The 21,673-nt window shown below is 32.9% G+C and overlaps 1 protein-coding gene across 1 annotated transcript in view; it reads left to right on the top strand.

Annotated features, from left to right (window-relative positions):
* Nucleotides 1-840: 840 nt before the first annotated feature.
* Nucleotides 841-21,673, top strand: part of LOC123706893 (protein still life, isoforms C/SIF type 2) — an 85,894-nt gene continuing 65,061 nt past the window's right edge. The window contains exons 1-15 of the mRNA XM_045656478.1: nt 841-943; nt 2,718-2,862; nt 3,346-3,530; nt 7,030-7,148; nt 8,650-8,780; nt 9,086-9,168; nt 9,855-10,007; nt 10,556-10,686; nt 12,231-12,422; nt 13,006-13,108; nt 14,909-15,107; nt 15,543-15,750; nt 17,212-17,395; nt 19,405-19,461; nt 20,082-20,196. Coding sequence (XP_045512434.1) covers nt 2,756-2,862; nt 3,346-3,530; nt 7,030-7,148; nt 8,650-8,780; nt 9,086-9,168; nt 9,855-10,007; nt 10,556-10,686; nt 12,231-12,422; nt 13,006-13,108; nt 14,909-15,107; nt 15,543-15,750; nt 17,212-17,395; nt 19,405-19,461; nt 20,082-20,196 — 1,967 coding nt within the window. The 5' untranslated portion in view covers nt 841-943; nt 2,718-2,755. The remainder of the gene's footprint in view (nt 944-2,717; nt 2,863-3,345; nt 3,531-7,029; nt 7,149-8,649; nt 8,781-9,085; nt 9,169-9,854; nt 10,008-10,555; nt 10,687-12,230; nt 12,423-13,005; nt 13,109-14,908; nt 15,108-15,542; nt 15,751-17,211; nt 17,396-19,404; nt 19,462-20,081; nt 20,197-21,673) is intronic.

The following is a 21,673-nucleotide window of genomic DNA, read 5'->3' as shown; positions in this document are numbered from 1 at the left end:
CAATATGAACTTGAAAATATAACCTCACGACCTATATACCCAAGTACTTATGACGATGCAAAAAGGTAGATATAATGAAATGGTGGTGATGTGTGTTCATTTGTTTCTGTACCACATACTATAGACAAGTGCCTCGTCCTAGAGCCTGGTAGGTCAGCGTCACACATAGTTACTTCCTAGGGCTTCTAACTAAGTCAAAAACACTGTAAAAGTCTTTTAAACAACCTAACTGGCTAGAAATGGATTTGCCTTTATATCTTGTAGAAAGTAACATGATGTGATATTTTTTTTCATTATTTGATGTTATGTAGGTAATATAGGTATTTTTTAGTATCTACAAACTCATAAATCGAAAACATACTTTGACGATACAAAAAAAACGTACATTGCGTTTGATAAATTAAATTTTTAAGGCAAACGAAAACTCAACAGCCGGAAGATTTATATGGTGTATGTTATATTTTTACTGTCATTTAAATTAGTAATTTAATAAATTATTTAACAAAAACACTCGCTTGGACATTCTTACAGAATCAAATTCATATTTTTCCTACTTAGCGATTTAATTGCTTTAGTTAATTCATGTTATTAATTTGCCTGCTTTTTACACGTGCCATTACATATGATATTAAACTTATTTCTTAATCGTTCCTATAAATGTTATATAATAATAATGTAATGTAATAGAACCTGAAAAATAAGTTTCATATTATGCATGACCGCTTACTTATATATAATCGTAATATATAAAACATTTACCTAATAAATACTTGTTCATGGTAAACTTAGTCACGACTAGATCAACAACTAGATGACGTAATGCCTTTGCAGCATGGCGGTGTGAAGCATCATCATAGACACGGCACCCAGCGTTCGCAGAGTTTAAACCGTGGGCACTCTTTGTCGCGTTCTGATGCGACCTGGTGACATCACGGGACCACGGGTGAGTGCCATTGAACAATAAAAATAATACCGTACAGGCATGATTATTTCTGGTGAGATTATTTCTGTTCAACTGTTTGTCTATTTTGATAATTTAAATAAATTTCGTTAAACTTGGGCTTACACGCTTTACCTTTTTTAAAACATACATTTGATAAAACTACCTCCTAAATTGGCTATTTATATAATATAAGTAAACTTAAAAAACATTTTGAAAAAACATAAAGATATATATTATATAAGAAGATAATATTTCATATTATTAAATATTTAATAATAGCCGTCCTAAAGCTGACTAGTTTCATGTTATGAGTCAATGCCTGTTTCAAGTTTTTGTATAGGAATTATCATAGTGTTAATAGGAGGTGCATTTTAAAGGTGATATTGTTTTGTGCCACCAAATGACAATAATATGAGAGTAAAAAAACAATAAAAGTCAATACTATGGGAATCAAAAATCAATTAGAGTCAAAATATGGGAATCAAAAAACAATTAAAGTCAATATACTATGGGAATCAAAAAACAATTAAAGTAAATACTATGGGAATCAAAAAACAATTAAAGTCAATACCGTGGGAATCAACAAAATAATTAAAGTCAATAATATGGTAATGACATATTGATCTGTCACAACCTTAATATGAGAATGTACACGTCAACATTTTAAAATTTTAACTGATTTCCATAGTGAAAGAACTTCCTTTAATCCAAAAAAAAACATACACCTATAAACTCGGAACTCGGATTTGCTAAGTCTGTTAAAATACATGCCAACGTTAAAGAATAGCAAATTACAGTAGCAGCTATTTCCCAGTAATGGGTTGACACTAATAAGATCCATACATAGAATACAGCCTTACTAAGAACGTAGTCAATAACCGGTGAGTGTTGAAATATTTACTAAGGTAAAACGAGGCTGATTTATCATATTTACTGGAGTTAGACTTGATATTTTGGTATTTAATCATGTAGAATTAAAACATTCTCAAGGGTGTAAAATAAAGGTGACAGGTTGTGATATTTTTAATGTTAGTGCTAAACCACAAGTGAAGTGAGGATGTAAAAACTAAAATGTTAGTGACCGCAGCGTACGAGTCGTAGGTTTGTTCCCAGCCTGTGCACCAATGGACTTTCTTTCGTTATGCGCATTTAACATTCGCTGAAACGGTGAAGGTAAGCATCGTGAGCATCTGCTTGCATTACACCCAAAAAGTCGACGACGTCACGCACAGGACGCTTATCACCTACTTGCATATAAGACAAATGGTCATGTAACGGAGAAAGAAATCAGAGGCCCCGACCTAAAAATGTTAAAGCGCCACTATATTGTTATCAATATGAAAATGCTAAGAATTATAAAGTTTGAAGAAAACATACAAATTCGTTGTATGTTTTTAATACGTTATTTTGTACATGATGGCCTCGGTATTGACATCGTATAGTTTTTTACGTTTATCAAGACAGTAAAACACATGTAAAAGTTAACGATTGTTAAGTTTATTAAAAAAGTCTAGTAATTCGACATATTCTCAGAAAATTACTTAGCAAACTAACATCTCAAAGATACAAAACTTTTAAAAATAATATATTCGTCCATTGCAACTCAGCGATTAGCTTACGTGCGCTGTATCATATTTACGCCGAATCCTTACGCTGTTGAACGCAACTTTATATTATATTTCAGAGGGGTTATATGATGTAATACGTAATTCTTTAAACACGCTATGTGCCTCTAATCGTTTTCAAAACCTGATAGAATCGACACATATTGCAGGCAGCGTAGTTCAGTGCGCCGAATGTGGCGCGCGCACGATGGGTAACAAACTGTCGTGTTCCTGCGCACCAATCCTCCGCAAAGCATATCGCTATGAGGACAGCCCGTGGCAAAATTCCCGACGACGTGATGGACATCTCTTGAGGTAAATAAAGGAGTTTTTGAATTCATACCTATTTAACTATTTGTAACAAAGACGTTTTATACAGATAATATTATTTATAAAACACAGAACTTTTATATTCTGTTAACCATGTATATTTTAAGTTAAAAACGTCTAAAAAGCCTATAAAGAGTAATATGAATACTATGTATGTATTTACTGAAACTTTTTAAATTTGTTTTAATTTTCTTTTTATTATTTTTTAATTACTTTTATTATTATTGTGTAGATTAAGACAATTGTAAATACTGTATACTTGGTTGTTATGTTTAGTTACATGAATAAATATTATTTACTAACTATTTTGATATACCAAGGAAATAATCGGACATAAAATTCCTCTTTACATTCTTACAAGTTTCCATCTATGTATTGAATAATTAATGAATCTATTGCGTATGTGAACAAATTATAAATTGTAAAACAGTACCATGAAAATCTCATTTAACAATCCAAATTTTCCAGACTTTGGGCAGAAGTATTTCACGTGTCAGCGAGTGGCGCTGGCACCGTGAAGTGGCAGCAGGTATCCGAAGACCTGGTACCTGTGAACATCACCTGCATACAAGACTCGCCAGAATGCGTATTCCATATTACCGCATACAACTCCCAAGTCGACAAAATCCTTGATGTTAGACTATTGCAACCAGGTATGTATTAGATGTAAAGCTCTTAAATTTAGGCCATTAAAGATTGTCTTGAGATACGTTGTAGAATCACTTAACGTGCTAACGGCGGTGTGTCGACCAATAATAATGTTATATTATTTATTTATATACACTTCGTTACATTTATAGAAAAACAAATAACATAATACATAAAAAATATAAGGGATTAAACGGGCGGCCTAATCGCCAACAAGCGATCTCTTCCAGGCCACCCTAGTAAGGAAAAAAAAATTATGCATGAAGTGCAAGATATGCACTTATATTATTATTATATATACGCTATGATAAATATTATTAAAACAATAGAATCACCAATCTAAATCTAAAATAATACAATTTTTTTTATTTAAATAAACTCAAAACTAAAAAACTAATCTCACGAATTCATACATTGCGATACAGTACAAAAGTATAACAAATACACGAATTAAATGTTGCGATTGAGCAGGACAGGATATGGTTAAGATGTGTTTATGTGGTTATGTGTATGGAGTTTGGCAGCCTATTCCACAACTTGGCGGAGATCCTAAACGAATTTCCTAAGAAGGATAATCTGTGAGATGGAATTTCCACATAGCATTTAGATGCTATGTGTTATAGAATAGGAACGTAACATAAATTACAAGGATCTGAAAATTTGAATTAATTTTTAACACAAGTGGGAGATTTGGGATTGAAAAGAATTTAGTATAGTAAAAAGTCACTTATACATATAGGTGTAATGTACACTTATGAACGTCAAAAAAAGAAATATACATTAAATGCTTCTAATTTTACATTTAAAGTTCTCAAACCAAGGGACGTAACGGAAGAACTGGCAATAAACTCTCCACCACTCTTATTAATCGCGAAGTTTTTTGTTTTAAACAATGTTTGTAAGGAGCTGCAACCATTACACCATGTTCCACATGACATCTTGAGTAATAAATGATAATAAAATAAATTAAAAACAAACATTTGTCTCAGATGGTCAAAGGTCCATCAGCAGGAAATATGACTTATATAGCACGCACTAACATTCTCGTGGGAACAACACGCAAATACATAGTCGAAATAACTAACATCACTGCATACACGAATTCAAGTACAACCAGTCACCACAAGTAGCACCCGTTCACACGAAGAGAGTAGTTGAAGTTGGTTTATTACTATTATTATCTAATTAATGATTTCCGATCTATTTATGACTTGTTGCATAGGGCATGTTTATTTTTTTATAAATGACAATCTATCTTAATAAACTGAGAGTACATCATAAGGGTGGTGTAAATAGTATAATTTATCACGTGGTCAAGGGATTTCGAAGTAGGTCTATTATAAATTATGTTTAAATTTAGGTAAAATTTTAGAATATATTATCACTAGAAGGCTAATCACGACGCATATGGAAAACTAAAGATTTGTTCAATAGTAAAGCAGCCAATTGAAAATTAATATTAAATAATGAATATTTTAAAAATATAATCATATAAATCTTTATACCTTTGCTTCCTTAATATTAATAACTGATTATTAATTTTTTTAAATAACGGCACTAATTTCTTTCTTTTATCGAATATTCATTTAGTGATTTATAGGATCCCAAGCGGGGTTTTCGGGATTTACTTAAGCGTCGCAGACAGGGGATATCATGTACCCGGTTAAGTACCTGCACCAAATATGAGCCCCATATATATGGACGCCAGTCAAGCAATGAACTCCTCCTAGGGTGTCTGTTGTGGTCATATATATCTTAATCTGACTCGCTCAAGTATGTCCATGCAACATTTTACATTTTTGAAAATGTATAGTTCCTCCGCCGAACGTGTCCATTATAATTATGTATTTTTTTTCTTTTTATTATCAAATTTTAGCACCCCATGATATATGATGCTCAAATAAATCCCCATTTAGCATCGTAGACTCCCCATTTCAAATTCAAAATCACCAACACTTTCTAATATTTATTGGCAATGTTCGATCAACAATATAAAGTCAGTGATTTCTTTAGATCTTTTAGTATTGTATATAATACCTTATATTATATTAGAGGCTGGTTATAAAAAAAATGTTCGGTTTAACAAATATGACAAAATATTTATACACGAATATTACCTAAAACATTATAGCCTTCGCGCGCGTACGAAATTATGATAATTCTATTAAATACACAATCTAGGATTTTAATGAGTTAGCGTTGTTAAAATATTTACAAAACATGTACAAATTAATTAAATAACGTCAGTTATTATCAAATTAAGTAAAGTTTATATGCCAATTTAAAGAAAATGATACAAAAAGGCATGCGTATCGCTGTTATGATTATTCAACCTCTTTTTTGATGATAATATAAATCTTCAAATGATTATAACCTTAAAAATATATAAAATATCGTCATATTATAGTGATTCTTAAGAGTTTGGACGAGGTTAGGAGGACCTTGTATGAACCTTCTATCTATGGATTTTCACGTCATTTTATAACACGTCTTAAAAACTTTGGGGTTTATGGCGCTTAAAAAGTCATTGTCTGATTAAGACGCAAAAATATGTCCATCCTAGACTTCATAACACAAGTATTAATATGAATTATTTCCAAACCACGACTGAGGGTCCTTCAACAAAAGTGCGTACCAAATCTTTAAAGGACGGCAACGCACTTGCGAGCCACCTGGCAATGAGTGATAGGCAACACGATATAAGCCTGATTGTCCACTGTTACTTTTAAAAAGACATAACTAACAAAGTAGGACAACATTAAAGACAACTTGTTCCAAACGTTAAAGTGAATTTAACGTGTAATATCACAAAAATACGAGCCGGCCGCCGCTGTAACCTAGTTTTAAATTTACTCCAGATACACGGCAATCGAGCGAAATCCACGTACAGAGCGTCTCCTCTTTGCGATATTGAAATCTTTTACGTGCACAATGTTGAAAGCTTTAATTAAATGCATTTTAGTTGCGTATCTGTGTCGTTAATAAATATAATACAAGCATTTGAGATTTATCGTTCATAGTCTTTTTGACTATAGACTTTCTAACATACGAGTTTAAGCATGTATTATAAATATATAAAAAAAAACATCAGCAGTATTGAACCCTTTATCATGCCTGTAATCTAAAGCGATATAAATACATTTTAATAAATTCAATTAAATTATGTTTATAGTAATAATAATAATAATAATGATAATAATTAATTTAGTTGGCCTTATATGTTGTATGTTAAGTTCGTAGGTATAATGTAGGACAAGATGGAACATGTTTTTTTGACATCAGTACAACTGAATATTAGTGTAAATAATAAAAATCATAACATTATTTGTATCCAAATGAACCTCATTCAAAAAAAGAATACTTCTAATTGTACATTCATTGCTACCTGCTTGTTGCTTTGACATCGTGCTCATCACAGCTTTGAGTCATCAATTATAAACATTAAAAATATCCGATAATAAAAACAAATTCATGTCCGCGATTATCTATATATGTTGTTTCCAGGCACTCGTATTGGACAAGCATCTGAATGCTTTGTGTATTGGAAAGATCCCATGACCAACGACACATGGGGCTTAAACTTTACATCTCCTATAGACGCGAAGCAGTTCAGAGAATGTTGCGTAAGTATTTTATTTCTGGCGCTAGAAATACTTGAACGCATTCGCTTTGTTTGTATAGCACTAAAAGTAAGAAATTTATACGAATTAATGCTATGCTTGTGTCTAAATCAAAATATAAATTTTGTGAAACACAATGTACACTTATGACCGCCAAGCAAAGCCAAGCGCCAAGCTTTTGAATTTAAATTACGCGATCAAATGGCAATCAATTCTCCGCTACTCTTTTTCTTTTTTTAAATTTTTAAATTTGTTTGTTACTAGAATAGTCTATATGAAGTATAGACTTCACATAATACATTTGAAGCAATTATTATAGTAATACTAAAAAAGGAACTGTTAAAATATGTTGTCTATAGTTTATACAGTATACTCTATGGTAAACTTCGCGCCTTTCCATGACTGTTAGCAACATCTCTCTCTCTTTGCTCTGTGACGTAATAAAAGACAGTTCGTTGTACTCCAAAACTTTTATTACCCAAAAGCAAATCCACTATTGTAACAGAAATAAATCAGCAATAGGCATGGTGGAATAGGAGCAGGAACTTACGTAAACGAAAAACGGGCAACCTATCAAAGATAATTCCTTCTGTTTCATTCACCAGACTGAGGAAATGAGACCTGTATTTCTATCGCTGTATTTTTGCGTTACTATAGTAGGGTAGTTGAAATAAAAATAATTCATAGTAATATGTTTATGTCTCCGTACATAGTGTTTACAATCATTATTATGCAGCTATTTCTTCACGTAGACCCAATTGTAGGTATTTGTAGTATTAAGTACTCGGTTAGCTTTTGCAGTAGTTTAGTGCTAAGGGTAAGATTCACAGACAAGTCTAACTAGGATCGGACAAAATCTTGACTATTTGACAGATGTCTCTCCCCGTCTTGTCTCTGAATTACCCTAAAAGGCCTCGCGTTAAATTCATAAATGTAAGTAGTCTTCACAGCCTATCTTTTACTAAAATATATATATATATATATATACAAATAACAAGAATTCGTAAAATAAGTTTTCCAGAGTTTTCCACAATATCAGAAATTCAACGTCGAAAATATTCTCAAAATCTAAATAAGAATGATTACGAATAAGCGTAATAATTGTAAAATTATTGACCCAACGAAAGTTAATTGAGTGTATAAAAATGTTTTAGAGACAAATATTGAAAATATATTTAAGAGTCATCATCCGTTTATGTATAAACGTTTGGGCCTGTCATAAAAAGCCTTAAAAGCTCTATTTCTTATAGAAGAATATATTACTAGTAGATAAATACTTAATAATAGTAACTAAAATTATAATTAAACTGTTGTAATTTTTTCTTAACTGTGCCTAATTACAGTAGAATTTCAACAGAGTTGATTAGATTTATTAATATGTAAAATCCATTATAAACTTGTAAATTTCTATTAAGTAACGCCGCTTGATCCCGCCAGTTGTATGCTTTTCATTATTAGATCATTACCAGCTATGATTCATTCATCACGCGATATTTTATTATAGTCGCCTTCATTTAAATTCTCACGGAAGGCATCTTCGAGCTACAGCCTGAAGCTGGAGCCGCCGGGGAGCAAACAAAAATTCAAGACAAAGAGGAAACCGGTCTCAACACCAGCTAGTCCAAATCGATCAAGGTAACGAACATTCCAACTATTAACTTAGATTTACGTTAGTAACCAACATTAAAATTTAAGTTTTTAGCCTAAGTAAAGCCCAAAATTAGGCCGTTAATAGGTTTAACTATAAATTAATTACAACATAACTAACGAAAACCTAGGAATATCAAGATCAAAAAATCGCTTTAAATATAAACAGTTTTTCATTGTAATTCTACGGTTTCAGCGTTAGCAAATTTAGAAAATAAAAAGAACCTCTTGTCTATACATATATTTTTGGGGCAGGCTAATATTTCATGAGAGTTATAATAATTGATAAATAGTCTTAGTTACGGACGCGAGCCACAATGCACCTGCATGACACAGGAACAATATGCCAGGCTGAGAGCACAAGATCCAAGATACCGTGAGTATATCATATTCATACTTAACTTTATTGGCATCATAGTTTATTGAAAAAGAAAGATACTCTCTTCTTCTTTTGGTGCCTTTTCTTTACTGGACGCCGTCATTCTTGTGAGACCATTATTGGTAAAGATACCTTATATTTAAAAAAAACACGTAACAAAATAAAAAAGAAATTGAACATAATTAAATCGAAAGGAGGGCAACTAAATCCTAAACATGTTCAAATTGATTTATGATAGGTCTTTAATTACAAATCTAAAATCCATACATAATATGATTAATTAAATTACTTCTTATATTCTTTACTTCAAGTAACTTTTAGGTCTGTAGCACACGAAATTATATTATTTTAGTCCTACTGTATGTAGAAGGGAATAGATTAGTAGAATTTGTAGCGACATCTATAATCTACTGCTGCAATCAGTACATACCCTGAATCTCACTGCTGAGGATCAGCGGTTTGAATAACTGGTCTAATAAACAACTTCATGACCTGGTTAGACTGGTCGAGGATTCGTTCAGGTCAGAAGAAGAGTAATACTTCATAAACTCATAATTATTTATAAAAATTACTAGTGAGTAACGTCGCAACGAAACTCATGGGCCTCAGATAAATTTAATTTGCCTAAGGCACTTTTAAACCATACATTCGGAGGCTCATGAGTAACGCATATATGCGTGTAGGCTCATCAACATTACCGCGTACCACCACTCGGGCTATAGAGACAGACGCGGCGGCTGCAGCTGGGCGGTCAGACAAGGTGGCTGCTGCTACATCATCCACATCACTCTACGACAACGTCGCTACAACTCAGCCAGCTCAACAGCCGCCTAAACGTAAGAAGTTAAATATAATAATAGCATAACACTTATTAACAACACGTTTGTGTACCTCGTATAATATACACTATTAATTATTATTATGGAAATTGGAAAGTAAGGCCTAACTATGACTCCACACATTTAAATGTATATTGTAAGTTAATAACATAAAAGTTCATTTTTCTTCGCTTATGGATTTTTTATGCATAACGAGGCAATGCTTGTGTTGGGTCTAGCTGCATATTACATTAATATATGTGTTAATGCGTATTAACACATATGTTAATGTCATCTCGGTCGTACGGTGCAGGGCGAGAAAACCGGCACGTTTCATATCCAAAATCGATGACATATGTCGGGATGAAATAAAAATGATTTGAGGTGACTCACATAGGGTTGTAGCGCAATATTATGAAAAAATGCTTACATGTCGTATTTCTTACCCGATGCGGCAGATATTGTGTATCATTTTCTGAAATCCAATATTGTATCGAGAACTGACTCGACTCGACCTCCATCTTATATTTAAGATTTATGATGCCAATTATAATTGTCATATACAGCCGCGGCACGTCAAAGTGAGACTCAGCCGCCAGCTCGTCCGCCGAAGTCCCAAGAAACATCTACCATGACAACAAATACTTCAACAGCGCCTAAGACTGTAACTGCCTCCGTTGGGACACACGGAAATACGGTCTGTTTTATTATAATGAGTGGCTTTAACCAAAGCCTTCAGCTTTGTAATAGTATAGATTTATATATTCATGTATTATTAACCTTTGCTGTGTTTTTAAACTAATACCCAAAGATCAAACCCCCTTAAATATTTCCAATAAACTGAGTTAAGTTTTGAACAACCACTCACAGGTACAGGTTCTATTTGAATATATATTAAAATTCTTTTGTTGTTATGTTGTATATATTCAAATGTAGGCGCTATTTTTTTTATAAAAAACTCTTTAATATGTTTATTTATATTAGTCTGATTTCAATTAGTTTCAACGAAGAAATATACTTTACTTTAATAGCAAGACAGGAGTAAATCTATCGTAAGATTAAAACATAACAAATGAATTTGAAGAAACATTCGAATACATATGATTGGTTGTCAAAACTTGAATATAGTCTCATTTTACTAAGAGGGTCTCAGTCATTTAAAGGGGTTTGATTTTCGAAAATTAGTTTACAAAACATAGTTGATCACATAATTAGACCTAGACTGAAATTATCTCGACAATATATACACACTAACGACAGTCTTTATTAATTCTGGATTTAAATTAAAACTTTTGAAAGATATTTGTTTAACTGTTGACTATACGCTGCCAGAAGGCGCGCAAGTTCGTTACCGGCCTTTTAAGAATTGGTACGCTCTCTTCTTGAAGGTCTCAGTATGGAATAGGTACAGAAATACTTCGGCTCCACAAAGTGGCGCATTGCATTTACAACAATTTTTATTGAAAGAAAACAATTTTTTTACCGGATTAAAGGTATTTGTATTATTATAAACTTATAATTATTTTAGATAATTTTAAATTCAATTTTTTTCCGACGTTTCGCGTGCTTTACAACGTGCGTGGTCACGGTGAGTGAAGACAAAAGGTGTCGAATGTCAAAAGTATCGCAGCTGTGGAGAAAGTTGTGTTATCTGTATTTATTTCCCTAGAGTTGGTATCGACTAAAAGATGACGGGTTTTTGGAGAAATGACTCACGGTGTCCTCTATTTTCGCGGATTGTTTGTCTTGGGGTTTTAATTTGGATAATTCTAGGCCGTCTTCTATATTGAAGTTCGGGTGTTTTTTTTTTATTTCAATGGCTGCGCGTACCAATCTTGGGAAGAATCTTTTTTCTTTCGCAAGTACTTTCGGTTGGTCAAAGCGTATGAAGTGATTTGGCCTATCTAGTGTGTGTGCTGATTTTGTGTGTCGTCTATGTCTTATATCCGCAATGTGTTCTTTGAGTCTGTTGGACATATTGCGTTTAGTTTGCCCTATGTAAGACAGGAAACAGTCGCAATCCAGTTTATATATACCTGCATCTTGCAACGGGGTGTTACTTTTGATTGGTCTTTGGAATTGCTGAATCTTCTTGTGCGGGAAATAGCTTTAATCCGATAAAAAAACTTGTTTTCTTTCAATGTGTAAAAGCTATGTTAACCAAAGACAACACTATGTGCATCTATTTTTATTACATTAAGTTAAAGTATGACGATTTCATATTTTTGTTATTCATTGCAGACCACCGAAGAAACCACACAAGTGTCCAGCACTGGATCGACAAATCAACATGGCCAAGATTTGAAATCTGAAGGCGTTCAAGCTGGTGGTACTTTGACATCCTCCAAATCATCAGCAACATCAACTCGTGCTGGAAAGGAACATCTACAGCATATGCCTAAGAGTATTGATTATGGAGATGGCAATGAATCGGTAAGTTTATCGTCGTATTAGCTATGGTTTTGTAATGTGAAAAAATGTTATGAGTAGTTTAGTTGCCATCAGTTATTTATAGGGAAGTTATATATAGGGATCGAACCACCAACCACAAAATACACAAAATAGTAGATGCATCACGAAGTTGGCAATTATATTATAATTATTGGTAAGATAGAACTTAGTAGTTCAGCAAACATTTTTTTAAGAAAACACTTTTAAAACGGATTGAATCTTATGCTATATGGAAGCAGATTGGTCACCGTGACCACGCACGCTGTAAAGCACGCGAAACGTCGGAAAAAAATAAAATTTAAAATTATGTAAATAATTATGAGTTTTTAATAATAATCCATAGCTTCAATCCGTTTAAAAAGTGTTTTCTTAATGTGTAAAAGCTATGTTAACAAAAGACAAACATTTTTTTTTATAAAACAGGGCAGAAGGCTCACCTGATACCGCCGTCCATGGACACCTTCAATGCCAGAGGGCTCGCGAGTGCGTTGCCGGGAGTAATATAAAATAGATTGAAAACTTGACCAAAAATAATAGTTATCTAATAATTTTTATATATTTCCAGGGTCGTGAGTCAGAAAGACATATGCATAACCACAATGTGATTAACAACAACACGTCGGGTTCGCGTCGCACAAAGTCCAAAAGCACTGAAGATATGAATATGGGTAAATCTAAAATATGTATAATATTTATTGCTTAGTACTAATAGTTATAAAATAGACTTATTAATACAAAATTTAAACTAGAAACATCACAAACAGAAAACAAATCAAACAAATGAATTTGGATAGTGTGCAATTATAGAGGTCTATAGGACTTGGGCTCGGCTAACTCTTCTTAGTTAATAAAGACTCTTTCTAGAAAAGGGGAGATTTCGACACCCCCATGCTGCCTGGCTTCTCGGTCACACGACTGCCTAATTGCGTGCATGATTTGCCCTGTTTATTAAAAAAAAGTGCGCGCGTACAAAGTAGACATGTCAGAAGTGAAACTTCTTTGGCAAACTAATTTTTATGTCTTGTTCGTATTTATTATGTTAACAAATCTAAAGATTTTTAGACTTTAGATTTTAGATAACTTTAGATTTACGAGACTTATGTTAGAAATTTAATAGATTTAATTGTCATTAAAATATTAAAAGTGTCGAAAATTAATACAAATAATAAATTCAATTTTTTAAATTTATATTTTCGATTTTTACATTACTCGACGCGATATCTCTTGGTATTGTTGTGACTAAAGCATTATGATAAGTAAAAATATATGCAATATAAGTTCGTGTTTTAACATTATCTAAATATCTTGTGAAAATATCATCTATTGTCGTTCTACTTTCGCTCCATGCCATGCTTCATGCTATCTTCGCCCTTTCTTACTCTCTCTCAATCGGTCTCACTCGCTCTCTCCCTTTTCTTAGACAAAAACGCTGCAGATCTTCGTGACGCTAATATTATTATTATTGCGTTTCATCCGTAAAAAAATTACCTTCATGCGCCTAAAGAAGTTTCACTTCAAAAAAATAGTCTTCGACACAATAGTATTGAAATAAATATTAAAAGTTGTACGCGCTCGCACTGCTAGCAATTGCGACTACTTACCACGCCGAGTGTGACTAGAATGCAGCCCCAGTCTAATATTCCCGAATTATGTACTCTACTTCTAAGGACCTTATAAGAATATAGTGCGATTGCCTTACCTACATGAACAATAATTAATAATGATTTAGAATATAAATTAAAAGTTAGTAATTTGAAACAATCACTTCCAATGTTTTCATCAATCTATATATGTATAATACCCACCTGCGTTTTATACTAAAATTACCGCTCACAAAGGACAGCTATCAAGTAAATCACGACTGGTAATGAGGTACATATTAAGAGTTAAAGATACACAAAAATCGATACTTAAGACATATTAGAAGTATAAGTAACCGGCGATGTACGCGCATAACTATAAATTAATGAAAAAATTACTGATTTTTATTGTAATAATAATAAACTTTATTCAAAACATAATTTGGTTGTGGCAATATCGATCTAACGGTAGTCCAGGTACAAATACAATAGTCTTAATGTGAAACTCGTGTAAGACCTTACGTATGCGTGAATGCATGAGTATATTAATGTGTGTGAGAGCTTCTTGAGTGTATTAGAGGATGTGGCTGTGAGTTTTTATGAGTGAGCGCTGTGTCTGGGTTTGTTTTTGCAACCTCAGACTCAAAACATGTAGCAAGGCTTCTGTAGAAATCCAAAGATTTTATTATAAAGAAGTAGCAAAAATTGTAAATGTAATTTTCAAATAAAAACACACTGTATCCCGAAGATATAACTTATAATTATTATATATGAAATAATTATAATTTTTTTTATCATTTCTCTTGGTCCTAATAACGTGAAACGATAATTCTTTTACTAGGCAAGACTTTCCTTATAGGTTTAGTTAATTATAATCATTGATTACAGACCCAAACACGCTGAAACGTATGCTCAAACCCATGCCCTCTACGGAGAGTCCCATCACGTCCCCAGAAATGGGACGAAGGAGGTACGCGGCATGTCCCTCCTCCTGCTCGCACTCACATCGCCACCCTCACCATGGACATTACACCCACGTCATCAATAATAATAGCAGGCAGTCGTCGCAGCGGTATTCGTCTGCTAGGTAAGCCGAGATGATTAAAAAAGAACTTGCTTACACACGTAACATATGAGAGATAACATCAGGGAGAAAGAAAATAAAACGCATTCATTCAGTTTTCAGTTCAGTTTCTTCTTCTAGTCTTACATATATTAAAACATATTAACAGAAAAACAGGCAAAAAATATTTCTTATAAATTAAAAGTAGTTATAATTAAAAGAAAGAGTGTACTAACCCCCTCGCTAGGATTTCCTGTGACATGGACAGTTAGTCTCTTCTAATTGAGATATTAATGATTTAAGGTCCTTGTTTTAATAAATTCTATATAACCCTTACAATTTTATAATTAAAATGTTACACAAGAACAATGCTTTCCGTTTCAGCAAAAATCAGGTTGAAAAGATGGTTTAAGATTGTTAGTGGATGTATAAAGTTAAATCGATCGCTTGATATTCTAGCCGTGGTGTCGGCGTGGGTGCCGCCCCAAGTGGCTATCCTGGGCGTGGACTGTATTTGGAGCTGGGCGGTGGCGAGAGAGATGTGTCACCACCCTCAGATAACGTCATGTTTGACAATCAATGCTATGCTACAACACCCTCGTCGTCTAATGGCAATTCCGACCAAGAACATTGCCAACGCAGAGATCCGAGACAACATCACCACATGGTATGATTTAGTTGACTCTGTATGGCTTATTAGGTTTAATATAAAAAAAAAATATTACAAAAACCAAAAAATGAATGCAATACTTACGCTCAAAAATTGTTTTATACAATCAAAATGGTTTAAGCATACAACCAGAGATTATCACAAAGAAACTATTAAAATTAGTCGTGTATTAATAAATACACAGGTACCATAAGTACAAAATACCAGAAAAATTAAGACTATTAATTATTAAAGATTTTAATTTTAATGCGTACGTGAAATCCTAAAAAAACCGCAAATAAAACTCGAGAAAAGAAACAAATAGTATGAAAATCTTCAGATGGTATGAAATTGGATTTTTTTGGTCATTGTCAAAATTATCAAAAAGGTGTGACACCTTCAGTGTTAAAGCGTGAACAATAAAGTTTAAATTATATTTTTAATTCCTTTAAGAAGTTAGTTCGATATTCGAAGCGGTATTCGAAGTAGAAAAAAAATTATTGACATCTTTCTTCGGGATACAGTGTGTTTTTACGTGAAACAAATATATTTGCCGTTAACGACCTTAATTCAATAATATATATTAATTATCTGTGAAATATAGCGTTCTACAGTCAGTGTAGGCAAATGATTTTATTATGAGGTAACACTTTTATTGGTATATCGAATTTAACTTCTCGTAATAAGTACAATTTTGATAAAATAATGAATAAAGGAAGAGGCTCTCATGCCCTTGCCTTTAATAAAATAATCACTTTAAGAAATTATAGTAATATCGTTATTCATTTCATATATTTCTTTATTTATTTACACTTCGTTTCCCTATACAAAAACATATATATAAAAAATCAGGTTACATAGTTATTACGCAATGGGTGGCCTTATCGCTAACAGGGGATTTCTTCCAGGCAACCCAGAATAATAAAAAAGAAACCTACAGAGGGTAAAGTACACGAAGTAAACCTCAAAATGATTTTCATCTGCCGGATCTATAAATGACTAGTGTTATTTTATAATGTAGGAATAAATAGAGGTATAAATCATACAGGAGCAACTATTTAAAAACTTCGCAATACCTACTAACTACGGACGTAAGCTTTCTGCATATTAGACCCAGGCATACGACTCACAATCAGTCATTGGAATTGCAACTACATACTATAATCTCCATTAATGTTCTCATCCTCGTCTCCTTGTCTTTAATCTAATTGCCCTTTCCACTGAACCGTAAGCGAACGAACCGAACCATATAAGTACATATATATATACCGTATAAGTATATAGCTGTTCATTTTGTTAAGTTTTTTAATATTGTGTATTTGTTGTTTTGCACTTCTTGCGCCCACCTTATTTACTTTTCGGTACAGTGGTTGAGAGATTGTTTGAAAATTATTAGGGTGTCGTAATTAATAAGCGTCCTCATTATTTTGGTTATGTAATGCAAGATAGTGTTAAGTGAATGGTCTTTATGGTCACCAGAAGCCGTGTCTCTCCCGCCAAGCATCGCAGCAGAGCGCTACTCCAGCTCCAGGTTCTCCTACATCACGCCTACTGTTGGAATATGAGATGCATCTAAGAAATACACTAGCTAAGGGAATGGATGCTGAGAGCTACAGTTTGCATACATTTGAAGCACTTTTGAGTCAGAGCATGGAAGACTTGGGTAACTACTTGTTATTGTTATATATGTATATATATATACTTATAAAGATGATAAAAAACATATGTTCAGTAAAATATTTGTTTACAAAAAACACAATCCCGTTAGGTGACCCTAAGTCAACAAGAATGCATAACCAACACGGGAAACAAAAATCGAGCATGATAAATTAATTGGGAAAAACAAGTTAATAAAATTGTTTATTAAAACCTAAACATAATAATCTTACAAACACTACAAAATAAATTAATAAAAGCACTATTTAGATTTTTTAACACAGACTAATAGATTATTACTAATAATATTTTACCAAAAAACCAAAATTATGACGATTGAACAACTATATGTTTATAGCACATGTATCTTAATTTAAAAAAAATTAAATAACTCTCCATAGTAGCTTATCATTCAAAGACACAACCACACGCAACACTCGTCGAAATAGTTTCTGTCCACTTGAATCCCACAGCCCAAGAGTCTCTACTCCAAAGGGAACAAAATCGAAGTTGGAGGAAAAATTAAGACTTACATAAAACTTATTAACTAACTACTAGAAGCACTTACAAATAGTAGACTTTTGTCAGTTCACTCAACGGACAACATAAAAGTTATTAAAATATTAAGAGTGAATTACATAGTATTTTCCATTATATAAGGACGAACAGGTTTTACTGAGAAATAATCCTTTATACACTCTAAACTTAAACGTACTTCCTAGCATGTATCTGGCCTTATGTGGCTACGTAAAGCTTGACATCGAGAAGAGAGAGAGAAAGCTCTTATAGGAGGCATTCTCACTCCATTAATTATAAGTGTCTATAGTACATCATATTTTTTTATATACTAGGATAAGTATTTTACAGCAGTAAAAGCTATTATTATAACTTTTTACACCAGTGGCGTTGGAAATTGCATTTATTGTTATGATTTCTCTGCGTTCGTATACGCATCAATCATACGGTTGGATGAACTGTGCTTAAAAACATACTGAAAAATATATATCATCGTGTGACCATTTGTATTTTTTGAAGATGACCCTAAATATGTTCACAGAATTAAAGTGGCATAATATGACCACTGAATCTCCATCCGATTCGGACTGAAGATATAGCGCTAAGCGTGTCTTCATTATGACAAAAACTTATAGATATTTGACATACATGAGAGACCTTCGGACAGAAACGTACACACAAAACTAAGATAACGAATGATATTAATTAAATAAATTGCATTACAATGTATATTGTGTTTGGTGAAAGCCACACGAGTACTATACATTTAATAGAAATGCGAATTAACCGTTAATATTTTATAACGAAAGCCAGCGAAATATCGGGATTAATAAAGAACAACACTTCAATAGCCCCTAATTTTTATTATATATATTGTCTCTGGACAAAGATATCATTTAACATTAAATTAATATTAATAAGTAATTTTAAACTTCTATTTACTACAAATTTAACATAAGAATGTGTCCAATAACACTACTTACAGTCTCTATTTAGGGGAAGAATTCTCTGTTCATGTGGACTATTTTTTACACTTACCACTAGGATTTCAGACTAACGTACACGTACTGACACTAATTCACAATTTCAAAGAATATAAACTTGATGTGAGAACTATAATTGAATACCATTGCTAAAAACCGGTATTTACTAATTAAAATACAACGGTGAGTCCGTTGTATTTAAATTAGTAATTATTCAGTTAAAGTAATTTTTACTAATCAACATAGATACTACCATATGTATGTGTGAGTGTCGTCATAGCATATACACATTTCTAAAATGAATAAGTACTTAAAACAGTTGAATAAAAATGATTTAGTTTTATGAAAAAAGGTTCATTGTTTATAATACCATCAACGCACTTACGAGCTTTCTGGCAATGTAAGTGTCCATGGGTGTCACTAAACATCAGATGAGCCTCCTGCACGTTTGCCCCTTGTTCTGTAAAAAAATATAAAGAATGGAGTACTTAAGCTTTATTTAAAGCATTTGTTTTAGAATACAACGAAAATCTACCACCTTCTAATCAGCGGAGTCCATATCCACCACGACGACGTGAGTATTGATAATTATTTAAGTTTAAATAAAATAATACATACATATCTCTGCCTTCTTAAATAACTCCCTATATAGAATAAAATGGCTTAAAATAAATGAAGCAAGCGTAGAAATATATCTGCCCCATTGGGTAAAAAAAACCAGCTACAACTTTTTTAGGCCTAGGCTTCAAAATTCTGTATCTGTCTCTTGATTATTTATCAATGCCTAATAGGCAAGGTGATCAGCCGCCCGTGCGAGACATACGCCGTCGACTTTGGGTCTAAAGAATCTAGGTTTCCTCTCGATCTTTTGCTTCACCGAGCGAATGTTAAATGCGCATAGACAGGAAGCCCATTGGTCCATCCAGGGATCGGAACTGCGATCTCAAGGATGAGAGTCGTACGCTGAAGCCACTGGGCCAACACTGCTCTCCCATTAGGTAAAAGGTCCCGTAATTTCCTTGAAATCAATTAACAAACATTTCCTGTTAAGGTCACAAAATCGCATGCTAGGATAACTAATGAAGTACCTACTAACTATACGTTATGAATTTTTAAATTGCAAAGAATGATCCAATGTGCTTTCTATAGACTATGACTCCATAAAATCTATAGATTATGTATTTTCCGATATAGGTCCTGGATCTCAGTGTTCAGGCGGAGGAAGTCGCTCATCAACACTTCCGCTTCCGCATCGAATGGGAGTGGAAAGGCAGCACAGTGCGCGATCGGACCGCGATGGATATTACAGGTAAATAGTATATTTTAATATAAACAAAACTGTAATCTGGCTTGTGGTTATTAGCTCTTACAAAGTTCATCAAGTCACGTCTGTTAATTGTTGATATTAAAATGTAAAAGAGTGCCGACTGTATAATCCTTTAAGACTCAGACAAAAATGCAAATCAAAAAATATGTTTATTTCACGAGACAATTGTTTGTAAATGTCGTTTGAAAACTAAGCCTATTCATAAAAACTAATTTGTACAGACAAAACAATAATGAGAAGAGAGGTCTGAGAACCCACCAGGAATCGAATATGTTAACAAATCATACTTTAGTACTTTGGTTATTCTATGTTATTCAATATACATGATTGCAAATAGCTCATGACCTATGACTTATGAACATATATTTAAGACAAAGATTATCATAAACATCAATTACAAAAAAAAAACCTTTGCATTATATTAATTTAACGCCATTACTAGTTACGACAATTTAAATAAATACTTATCTTTACAATCCATTCTAATTCGTATCTCCAGTCACGATCTCGTCTGGAGCGCTGTCTATTATGACAAACTTCATACAGATGAAATGGTTTGACAGCCCTTGAATCTAGTCTGATTGTTGTGATGAAGTTTGATTGACATTCCAGAATGGGGCCCCTATAAGAAAGTAGGCTTATTTTAATTTTAAAACAGAAGCTTTTTGCATCCCAAATGGGTACGGTGGTAGTTTTTCTATCAGCTGATAATATGTTATGTCGCGAATCGAACCTAGAAGCCGGTTAAACGCCGTAAATACATCATGCAATTGTCTCTACCATGAAAGAGGCCTTGCCATAGATAAAACTATTTTCTGTTAATTTTTTTTGGATGAGGAAGAAGATCTCCACAAAAAAAACATCATATTATATGACTACTACAACATTTTTTTATACAGTTATAACGAATGTGTATCAGAAAAAATCTCGAGTATTCCGAATATCTTAATTAACCCTACTTAGTCAGAGTGTTATTAATATGAGGGGGCGTTTTTGCTTAACTGCGGTACAAAGAATGTCTTTTTGCGGTAGATATTTATGTTGCGTTGTAAGAGGACATGTCTGCTGAAAGTCAAAGTATTAAATAACAAACTTTATCCCTCTGTATTATACATTTTAGACAAGAAATAAGTCATGAAATAAATAATTTAATCCATAACAACATCTAAAGAACATTTAAAAACATAAACAAAAAAATATTCCATAGAGAATGCAAGCTAACGATAATTTTTATTCAATCTGTGGATAAATTAAAAAAAAAGAATTACCAGCCACTAATAAAAGCGGGTCATTGCAGTATTCGATTTTTAAAATGGTGTAAATTGGGCGCCAATTAAAACAAAATTATATTTAATTGCGTCATTCCAATGGATTATTTTTTGTGCATTAAAATTGCACTTAATATTTAAATCTAGTAAGTGGCCGGTAGATTAATTTACTCGATTCGAAAGTTATCAGG

Source organism: Pieris brassicae, chromosome 3 (assembly GCF_905147105.1).
Source record: "Pieris brassicae chromosome 3, ilPieBrab1.1, whole genome shotgun sequence".
Classification (NCBI taxonomy): Eukaryota; Metazoa; Arthropoda; class Insecta; order Lepidoptera; family Pieridae; genus Pieris; species Pieris brassicae.
Note: the sequence above shows the minus strand (reverse complement) of the source record. Positions and strands in the feature narration are given on the sequence as shown.